This window comes from Oryctolagus cuniculus, chromosome 3 (assembly GCF_964237555.1).
Source record: "Oryctolagus cuniculus chromosome 3, mOryCun1.1, whole genome shotgun sequence".
Classification (NCBI taxonomy): domain Eukaryota; kingdom Metazoa; phylum Chordata; class Mammalia; order Lagomorpha; family Leporidae; genus Oryctolagus; species Oryctolagus cuniculus.
Window position 1 is genome coordinate 107,794,404 of NC_091434.1, and position 11,198 is coordinate 107,805,601.

Genomic DNA, 11,198 nt, shown 5'->3' on the forward strand with positions numbered 1-11,198 from the left:
TGGAACTGCGGATCTGGCTTTTTTCACAGGTGACCCTGTACCACTGGGACCTGCCCCAGGCGCTCCAGGATGTTGGAGGCTGGGAGAATGAAACCATTGTGCAGAGGTTCAAGGAGTATGCAGATGTCCTGTTCCAGAGGCTGGGAGACAAAGTGAAGTTTTGGATCACACTAAATGAGCCTTATGTCATTGCCAACCAGGGCTATGGCTACGGAGTATCAGCCCCAGGTAAGAGAGTCAGGCCTGACTTGTCAGCTCTTAGCATGTTGAAGAAATAAATCTAGGTGGCATGGGGGGAGGTGGCCAAGAAAGCCCCATGGCAGAGCCTCCAGACCCTGCCTCTTGCTCAAGGCTTTGGATGTTCCACCGTGACATATTTGCTAAGCGTGAGTTTCGTATCGCAGATCCTCAAGAGGACTTGATTCCTCTGCTTTGTGACTCTGACCTGCTCAGGTGGGAAGCTCTGTGAGCTCGGGGATGTGGATGAATCCGTGTAGCAAAGGAAAATTCATGTAGGAAAGGACAGTTTGTCAGGCTGTACAGGTCCATAGCCTGTGTTCCTAACCCCAAATCCTAAAGGTAGCAGTAATTGACTTGGCTGACCTGAGCACACTGAATGGCCGTGAAGCCTGACTGGAACCAACATGAGGCTGTGCAGGGCCTGTCTCCCCTGTGGCGTGGATGAAGCTATTGCACTAAGGCCTGCTGCAGAGATAAGTGTGGGCTTCACTCTGGAGAGCTGTGTGGTCCCTGTTGGGATGATGCCTACCATTTACTATGATATAGAACTTATTACTTTTCCAAAGTACAAAACTGTTAAATTCCAATATACATTGACTATAAGAGCTCTTTTAAGTTTCTTTTTAATTTAAAAAGTGGATTTTAATTTTTATCATTTGAAAAGTTTATTTAATTTTTAATAAAGATTTTACTTGACAGTCAAGTTACAGACAGTGAGAGGGAGAGACAGAAAGCTCTTCGATCTGCTATTTCACTCTTCAATTGGCTGCAATGCCTGGAGCTGAGCTGATCCAAAGCCAGGAGCAAGGAGCCTTTTCCAGGTCTCCCACACAGCTGCAGGGGCCCAAGGACTTGGGCCATCTTCCACTGCTTTTCCAGGCCATAGCAGAGAGCTGGATTGGAAGAGGAGCATCCAGGACTCGAACCAACGCCCATATAGGATGCCGGCACTGCAGGCTGAGAATTATGCCACATATATTATGCCACATCACTGGCCCTGAAATTTTCATTTAATTTGAAAGGCAGAGAGAAAGAGACAAAGATTTCCTATCCACTGGATCACTCTCCATATGTCTGCAATACCAGGGCTGGGCTAGTTCAAAGGCGGGAGTCCAGAACTCAGTGTAGGTCTGCTGTATTTTGAACTAATTGATGGCTACCAGGGTGCCCATTACCAGGAAGCTGGGTTTGTGAGCAGAGTTGGGACTTAAATCCAGACACTCCCATAAGGGAAGTAGCCATCCCAGGAGACATTTAACCTGCTGCGCCAAATGCCCACCCCACCATAAGTGCTCTGAAAGGCAGTGTAGAGCTGTCTTTGCCCCTTGAGAACCATCTGGCTTCCCTTTTCTCCAGCTCTGAGCTTTAGGAGAGTAGATTGGTGTTCAGACACAGGGTTCCCCAGGATCATGGTAAACGCTGACTGAGCCCAGGGAAATGGGCCTTGCACCATCATCCGACGCATTTCCTGCCAGTCCTGGGGTGGTGCTTCAGTTTACCGTTCCTTCAGCATGGGAGGGGCGGCCTCTGTCACAGCATTGCATTCCTAGACTCTCGGCGTCATCTGCTTGCCTCAGCTGTATGCTCCAACCCCAGCTCACAGTGGCCCCCAGGTGTTCCAGGTTGCCAACTCCTGAGGCACACTGGTGTAGGTATTTTGCCTGAGACGGATGAGCCACATTTGGGAAGAAGAGAATAGATACCAACAATATCAATGGCTTTCTCTCTGTAGACATATACACTGTTTCATTTCCTTCTCACAAGCATTCTTTGCTGCCCATTTCACTGAGGAAGAACCTGGAAGGCTGAATTACTCACCCAAAGTCACAAGCCAGCCAGCAAGAGGTAGAGCTAGGATTTCAATTCTACTCTCCCCAATGCCAAAACCTGCACTGATTCTCCCACGAGAAGGTGCCTCTGGGGCAGGGACCTGTAACACTTGTCCCTATGCACTGTCTGTTGACATCCATGTGTGTGTTTCCAGGGATCTCCTTTAGGCCTGGCACTGCTCCCTACATTGTTGGCCACAACTTAATAAAGGCTCACGCTGAGGCCTGGCATCTGTACAATGACGTGTACCGGGCCAGCCAAGGAGGTGTGATTTCCATCACCATCAGCAGTGACTGGGCTGAGCCCAGAGACCCCTCCAACCAAGAGGACGTGGAGGCAGCCAACAGATATGTTCAGGTCTGGTTTTCCTTTGGGCATTTTTCTTATGTCTGTTTCCCCCTCCTGTCCTATCTAATAGAAATAGGTTGTGAAACAGATATTTAGGATTCTGTGATTTTTCTGAGCTGAGGAAAATCACATTGCCTTGTTTTTAAATCTGTGAACTAGAGATTCTCTAGCCACATCGCAAGTTTGCTGTAATGAAAGAGGTAAATTTGGGGAGTTGGGTTTCCTTTTAAGCCTTAAAAAATTATTCCTTCATGTAGTTTTTTTTTTTTTGACAGGCAGAGTGGACAGTGAGAGAGAGACACACAGAGAAAGGTCTTCCTTTTTTGCCGTTGGTTCACCCTCCAATGGCCGCCACGGCCGGCGAGCTGCGGCCAGCGCACCACACCGATCTGATGGCAGGAGCCAGGTACTTATCCTGGTCTCCCATGGAGTGCAGGGCCCAAGGACTTGGGCCATCCTCCACTGCACTCCCTGGCCACAGCAGAGAGCTGGCCTGAAAGAGGGGCAACCAGGACAGAATCCGGCGCCCCGACTGGGACTAGAACCCGGTGTGCCGGCGCCACAAGGCGGAGGATTAGCCTAGTGAGCCGCAGCGCTGGCCCATAGAGTCTTTATTGGATGTAATAAACATTGGTTTGAAGCTAAGTAACAGAAATTCTACATCTTCTGTCTCCTGGCAAACAGAGTACGGAGTCACAAAGCACCTCTAAGGTGTCACCCTCTAATTTTATTTGCTACAGCCTAAGAATCTCTTAAACCAGGAATGAGGTTCTGTAACACACATTAGTCCCCCCTACTTTGTCAATTTCATGGCAATACAGGGACAGGCATATTTCTGTTGTGGAATTTCGCCCCAGAAGTAGAGACACTAGTAGTGAGCAGGTGCCAACATGGTCTATTTTACTACACAGCTTTCCTTGCAGGGGTAGCAAGGCGTCCTCTCCCATGTTTCAGCATCAGGAGAGAAAGGCCACGGTCTCTTTGCCAGACTGCTTTGTGCTTTTGGTTCTCTGAGAAGTCTGCAGACTGTGGTGCTGTGACCCTCTCAGGGGAATTCCTGGGGCTTTGGTTTGCCAAACTTTCTAGGAGAGCTCAACAAATTACTGAAAGAACTTACTGTTCTGGCTTGCTAGTCAGTTGTGGGATGGACTGTTACAAAATGAATTCATCCCTCCTTTCACTCACAGAAATGGTGAATTAGAGCAATCCTATTTTCCCCTGAAACCAAAACCCCAGAACTCAGGAGTTGTCAGGCTGTGCTGTCATTAGAGTGAGCCCCTGACTGGTGGACTGTGACGCTGCAGCAGCCAGGACCACGACAGACATGATTCCCATTAAAATCTGCAGAAGTGTGGTGGAATGCAAAGGGTCCGAGCTATTGCCTTGAAGTGCACTTAAACCTCTTGTATCAAGGAGTGTGTGCTCATTGTGGACTGAGTGGAAGGCTACCCTCCCCCCTCATTCCAGCCATCAGCCACAGGGGAGGGGAGGATCTAGAGACATGGGAGAAACTTCTCCAGTAGTGTTTGGGTGCCGTGTACCCTACAGTAAAGATGGTCTTGACCTCATAAAGGAAAAGAAGTTCAACACCTTGGGACTATGAACCCAAAGCCACTGAAGGGTTACCCTTTGCCTGGGCAGCCAGGAAATCCTTGCAGTTCAGCCCTGTCCTGAAAGCTCTGGTTGACCCCTAGGCACTGTGATGAGGAAGGACCAGGTTGTTGGTTCAGTGTCTCTGGTAAGACAGCAGATCTGGGGCCTGGAAGCTTCCAGTCTGGTCCTCTGCTTCTGGAGGTCCTTTCTAGAGTGGCCAGGAAGACTGGCGGGTGCCAGGGCCAGTGCTGAATTCTGTTCCTCACTCCCAGCTGAGATCACTGAGGCCAGGCACAGCTCTCAGTGAGGTGGCAGCTTTACGAACAGATGCAGGTGGTGAGGCCTGCTGGCACTTGAGCTGCAGCTTGCACAGGCCATGGAGAAGGGCAGAGTTCAAGTTCCAGAGCCAGGGAGAAAGGAGGGGAAGTTGTGAAGCCAGCGACTGCTGAACAGAGTCATCGCGATCTGCTGGGGGCTCCCCTGTAATGCCGAGGCTGACTGCTCTCTCCCCATCCTGCAGTTTCTGGGAGGCTGGTTTGCACACCCCATTTTCAAGAACGGGGACTACAACGAGGTGATGAAGACGCGAATCCGTGAGAGGAGCTTGGCTGCGGGGCGCAACGTGTCTCGGTAAGGTTTTGGGACCAGGTGGTGCAAGCGTGGGTGTTGGTTCAGAAGGGTGTTTCATGTATGCTCCCTTGCTTGCTAGGAAGTTAAGCAAGGACTTGGGCCATCTTCCACTGCTTCCCAGGCCATAGCAGAAACCTGGATCGGAAGTGGAGCAGCCAGGACTTGGACCAGTGCCCACATGGGATGCTAGCACTGCAGGCGGCGGCTTTACCTTTATGCCACAGCGCTGGCCCTGAACCCCCACCTTACTGGCTGTTTCTGCCCAGGCTCCCAGAGTTCACAGAGAGTGAGAAGAGGAGGATCAATGGCACCTATGACTTTTTTGGGTTCAATCACTACACCACTGTCCTGGCCTACAACCTCAACTACCCCATCATCTCCTCCTATGATGCAGACAGGTAAGTCTGTCCAGAGGGTGCATGGAGCAGATTCAGCAAAGGTCTTTGAACATGCTCACCAGATGATACTGCAGTTGATTTCTTTAGCAAGCTCTGTGAGACAATGCTAGGATTTCCAGGAGCTTCTATTAAGGCAGATGTGCTTGGTTTTAAAAAGTATTTTCAAGAAAAACTGTCTTTATTTACCTAGGTTTCCTTTAAAGCCAACTTTTATTCATTTCTCACATGTATTTTAGTAAAAAGAAAAAAGTTTTCTCCTTAAAAAACATTTTTCTCATTTGAAAGGCAGAGTGACAGGAAGAATATAGAAATGTTCCCCCACTGACTCACTCCACAGAATGACAGCAACCACTGAGCCTGGGCCAGGACAAAGCCGGGATTCTGGAACTCCATCAGGGTCTCACACAGGTGACAGGCCAGAGTACGGGGCCATCCTCGGCTGCTCCCCCAGGCAGGGAGCTGGATCAGAAGCAGAGCTGCCATGACTTGAAACAGCACTCCTGAGCGGCATGCCAGTGGCTTAACACACTGGGCCTCAACATAGACCCGCCCTTTCTCCTTTCTTAACCCTTTAAATCCCAACTTTCCAATTCTGCAAATATTTCAACAACATACATATTTCAGTTACCATAAGCAGTATAGTTATTGCTCATTCTAAGTCTTTATAAATTTCCTGTATATGGAATGCTGGGATAGGTCATGGTGTTATTTTTATTATACAAATATATTCACAATGGAAGCATCAGAAAATAGGAATCCACAAGCATTTGTAGTGATAAAGACATTACTCAGAATATCTGCATCATTAAAGTGCGTGGTTGAATTCATAGATTCATTGCTTCTGATCCAGCTTCCTGCTACTGTATAGCCCAGCAGCCAGCAGGTGATGGCTTAGGTATGCGACTTGGGAGGCCTGGATTGAGTTCCAGGCTTCCCACTTCCGGTCCAACTCTGTGTGGTATAGACATTTGGGGAATGAACCAATGGATGGAAGATCTCTATCTTCTGTCTCGCCTTTCAAAACAAGTGAAAACATTTTTAAAAATTCCTTGTATACTAGGTTTTGTCCCATTTCTGACCAGTATCTTCCCATACCAGTAGCTCTGAAATCTGTCCATGTTCTCTTTGGAAACAAGGCCCTACACCCCCCTCCAGCTGCACTGCACCCTGACTCACTGAGACTGGAGAAGCTCCAGAGCACCTGTTTCTTCATCTCCCCTCATCCGACTGCTGGTGCCTCCTCTCTCACGAATGGCCCTTGTACCAATAACATGTTTTCCTGAGGGATTAGGAGCTAAGACGTATCCAAACGGCTGCTCCTTACTTGGACTGCAGGACTCTCGGGACGTCATTTTTGCACATCGTGCCCGGCATGCATTCCTGTGCTATGAGTTGTCCTCTCCTTGTCTATTACTGGAAGGACGGGCCAAGGTCTGGGACACTTGAAGGTCCCCACCTGTCTGCCCCTGCTCATCACGCACATGAGGGCCCTTCTTGTGACCTGTGTGGGGTACTGACAGGTGACTCAGGGGAGCTACTTCTCTGAGGACACAGCATTCCCTGGAGGACTGGAGCCTGGGACACCCACAGTCATTGACATCCGGTATCGAATGTCACCTGTCAACAGGGAGCCCGTGCAGGGCTCCGTCCCACAAACAAGACCACTCCTGTCCAGAGACAGAACAGAACAGAGAGCTTCCTGGGCTTTCCAGCGTTACAGCAGTATTGAGGGGGGCAACCAGAAGTGAAAAGAGGAGAATCTGAGGCAATTTGATTGTTCTGGCATTTGTATGACAAAACCTCAGGCTTTTCCTAGGCTAAGTCTTGTTTTGTGTAAAGACCCCCTTAGGATTCACAGAACAAAATCTGATCTTTAGTTTTTGAACTCACAGGGGAGTTGCCTCCATCGTAGATCGCTCTTGGCCAGACTCTGGCTCTTTCTGGCTGAAGATGACACCTTTTGGCTTCAGGAGGATCCTGAACTGGATAAAGGAGGAGTACAACAACCCTCCGATTTATGTAACAGAGAACGGGGTGTCCCATCGGGGAGACTCGTACCTCAACGACACTACCAGGATCTACTACCTCCGCAGTTACATCAACGAGGCCCTCAAAGGTATGCCAGGCCCACCCCTTTCACTGTTGGAAACATGGCCAGCATCTGCAGCTGGGCAATGTCTACCCCCCACCACCACCACCACAGTAAAGCCTTTCAAATTTGAGCCACGTTCTGAATGTCTTCCTTCCTCTAAGCTCAGCAAGCAAACCCACTTGCCCGACACCCTGTATGTTCGCTCCCGGCCTGAGTCTCCTGCTGTCCTCTCTCCTCCCTGAGGCCTGGTGTTTCTGGACAGCAGCTCCTTCCTGAGGATGGACTGTGAAGAGCCAGGAGTGTGGGGAGCAATCCGGACTGGACTAAGTTACTGGAATTAAGACTTATTCTATGCATCTGCTCTCCCACAATATGGCGCTGGGAGAGAAGAAAACAGTTTCTACACAGCTGCCTCCAGTTCAGCCAATGAACTGTAGGACCTGCTCCTGATTGGAGGAGAGCAGCGTACTCGGCGTGTGGGCAGCCGAGTTAGGATTGGCGGAGGAGGACTATAAAGGAGGAGACGGCATGCACCAGGAACATCTAAGGGGAACACCTAAGGGGAACACCTGTGCAGCCCCCGAGAGAGCCGGCCGGCGGTGTGCCGCTCCCCTGCGGAAGTGGGGAATGTGGCCAGGGGGAGCTGCCCTTCCACGGAGGTGGAAGGGATAGTAGCCAACCCGGGAAGAACCAGCAGCAAACCCGGGGAGGGCCGAGCAGACGAAAGAACAGCGCAGGGTCCTGTGTCGTTCCTCCATGAAGAGGGGGAGCGACAAGGAGGAGCAGGCTGTGCGGTTGTCCACATGTAGGGTCTTCCGTTCCCCAAACCAAACTTTGAGACCCTTGGCCCAGTCCTAACAACTGGAGATGGGACCATGAGAGTAAGGGGACAGAAAGCCATGCTGAGTAACAGAGCCTCGCAGCAGGCAAAGGGAATGGCTAGAAAATATAACATCTCTCATCCACCTCTGGGGCGCTCTCTGTTCATTCCGTCTGTCCTTCCTTCCTTCATTCCTTTTTTTCTTCCTTTCTTCCTCTTCCTTTTTTTCTTTGAAAATCAGATACGGAGGAAGACCAAGGACGTTAAAGAGGGTGAGAGAAAACTTCCATCTGCTGGTTTGCTCCCTAAACGGCTACAATGGCTGGAGCTACTCAAAGGGAAACCAGGAACCTGGAGCTCCATGTGGGTCTCCAGGAGGGAGATGGAGGCCGAAGTCCTAGGACCACCTGCTTTCCCAGGTGCATCAGCAGGGATCTATATCAGAAGCAGAAGCAGACAGGACTTGAACCCATGATCAGACACGGGATGTTGGTGCCAGCAGTGGCAGCTTAGCTCGCTGCAACAGGACACCATTCCCCAGAACACTCTATTTTGTGCAGGAGGAGCACTAACCTATGGCACTGAACAAGGCTCGTATCTTGCAATGCAGATGCCCCAGTGAGATTAGCTGTCAGCCTGCGTCCTGACGCAGATATGCAGGACTGTCTTTAAGAAAGATCCTGGTGGCACAGCACACAGGGAGAGGGGCAGGTCGCACTTTCTAAGAACAAAGTTCACCTCCACTTAGAGTACACGGTAGGGAAAGCTGTGGGGACCTGCCAGAGGTGTCTTACTGGGATAAGGAAAGGTAAAATTCAGACTCTGTGTTTGCGCAGCTGTACAGCAGGACAAGGTGGACCTTCGAGGATACACAGTCTGGACTCTGATGGACAACTTCGAGTGGGCCACTGGCTTCTCAGATAAGTTTGGTCTGCATTTTGTGAACTACAGTGACCCTTCTCTGCCAAGGATCCCCAGAGAGTCTGCCAAGTTTTACGCCTCCATAGTCCGGTGCAACGGCTTCCCCGACCCTGCAGAGGGACCTCACCCTTGTCTCCTCCAGCCAGAAGGTGAGACGGGGCTCTGGGAGGGACGAAAACCAAAAGATGAGGGGCCAGAGCGAGGGCCTGTCTCTCTGTGCAGCTAATTATGCTGCTCTGGCTCTCCATCCCCTTCATTCATTAGGCCAGGATTTATTTTATTGAATGTTTCAGACACTCCTGGGATGAACAAAGGAAACTTGGGGCTAATGTTATCCCCTAGAACGAAGCCCTGGTGCGGGAAAAGCAGGTCTAGGTTCTTATCCAGCCCTCCCACTGCCTTGCTGTGTGACCTCAGACAAGAAACTAGGCAGGTGCCTCTGGGAAGTCAGAAGGACCCAGCTGAAGAACTGGGAAAGTGCAGGGAGGGCCTGTACAACATGGGGCCAATGTGTGTCGAAGGCTGCGAAAGTATAAATCACTGTACCAGTGCGTAGCGATCCAACTTAGATGATATCCCAACTGCTGATACAGACGTTTAAAACAGAAAACTGCTTAGCTGCAGTCAGAGGCTCTTGCCACACAGAGAAAGGGACAGGCATGTTCACCTCAGCAAGGCACTCACCCTCGCTGTGCAGATCTGGGGAATACGTAGCCTCTGGACCCCAGGGACCCAGCCTGGGCCTACTCTAGGGCACGTGGGTGTGATAAATGAGTCAGCACCACAGCACAAACTGCTCTCTCTTGTCCTTCCCTAGACACTGACCCCACCATGAGCCCCGTGAGCCAGGAGGAAGTCCAGTTCCTGGGGCTGTCGCTCGGCTCGACGGAAGCAGAGACGGCTTTGTACGTGCTCTTTTCTCTCATGCTGCTTGGAGTCTGTGGCTTGGCGTTTTTATCATACGCATTGTGCAAGAGCTCCAAGCAAAGGAAAAAACTAAGCCAAGAGGAACTGAGCCCCGTTTCTTCATTCTGACAAGTCACGCAGGCCTAGTTTCTCTGTTATACCTGTGCCAGCCACCAGACTCCTCAGGTCTTGTATTCTCTTGTTGAGATGACTCGAATCTTGAAGGATTTTGAGTTCTGATTAAACTGGAAATGTTGTAAATTGCCCCTGTACTGTGAGTTCATTCCGGCATCAGAAGACCTCTTGTGGAAATGTGCAGATACTGAACTGGTCTGGTGATCTGTAAACCACCAAATTGAATTTAACCAGGGTGTTGTAAGTTTCAGAATTTTTGAAGGTGGAATCCTGAGTTGAAACCACAGAAATCCTCTCCTAAGAAGGAATCAACTCCACTGTGCAGACAGACTGCACAGTCATTCACCTCCTGCCCTCTCTTCAATTCCCTCCTACCCCCTACTTGGCATTCCCAGAAAATAAAAATGGTACCGCATACTGTGTCCTATCTCCTACGGTTGTCTCTCTGCGAGAAGGTGGGTGCATCAGAAGTTAGGCAGCCACACAAGCCATTTGGGGCTCTTACCAAGCTTCCTATCTGTCAAATAAAAAAATATTAAAAAATTATTTAAAAAAATGTACTTGGTCCACATATATGGTTTCTTAGGGAGCTGGTATGTTATTTTCTAATAATGCGACTTCCTATTGATTTTAAAGATGTGTTCATGCTTGAAATTTTGTTTCTAATAAGCATTCCTTACCTGAATTGTTGTCTACAGAAAATTCTTATCAAAACATCCACCATTCTGAGTCTCAGCCTGCCAGTTACAAGGCTTGTGATATGCAAGCATTTTTTTCCTACATCAATAGATAGAAAATGTTTGTCAGATGAGGGTGAGAGTGGTAATAAAACTGACATTAAAGATACTTCCTCAGTATAAAAAGTCAGTATCCTAGGCATAAATTTTGAAAGTAATCTTAGCACTGGGGTGGGGAGGAGAACAGCAACAACGTAATTTCACATTCACATATGAAATAATCTCTTAAGAAGAACCAGGATAAATCTGAGGTAGGTATTAAAACTTATCATAAAGCTAGTTATTGAAATAGGTTTGCAGCAATGAGCAAATACAAATATTAATAAAGAGAGCCTAACAGATCCAATTATGTAAGACAGCAGAGTATGACATAGAGGGGGCATCCAAATCATAGGGGAAAGACAAATGATTCCATAACTGGTGCTGGGTTACAGGTTAGCTCTTGAGGACGTTAGCTATGAATATAGCATGGAGCCAGACACCTTTCTTGGATACCAGAATGAAACATAAGAAGAAAATCATGAAAATAATGGGATGCAAAAAAATTT

The 11,198-nt window shown here is 49.1% G+C and overlaps 1 protein-coding gene across 1 annotated transcript in view; it reads left to right on the top strand.

Annotated features, from left to right (window-relative positions):
• The window catches only part of LCT (lactase), a 46,718-nt gene extending 36,253 nt beyond the window's left edge, over positions 1 to 10,465 (top strand). The window contains exons 11-17 of the mRNA XM_002712428.5: positions 30 to 228; positions 2,225 to 2,427; positions 4,532 to 4,641; positions 4,908 to 5,039; positions 6,932 to 7,155; positions 8,788 to 9,021; positions 9,690 to 10,465. Coding sequence (XP_002712474.2) covers positions 30 to 228; positions 2,225 to 2,427; positions 4,532 to 4,641; positions 4,908 to 5,039; positions 6,932 to 7,155; positions 8,788 to 9,021; positions 9,690 to 9,907 — 1,320 coding nt within the window. The 3' untranslated portion in view covers positions 9,908 to 10,465. The remainder of the gene's footprint in view (positions 1 to 29; positions 229 to 2,224; positions 2,428 to 4,531; positions 4,642 to 4,907; positions 5,040 to 6,931; positions 7,156 to 8,787; positions 9,022 to 9,689) is intronic.
• The last annotated feature ends 733 nt before the right edge of the window (positions 10,466 to 11,198 follow it).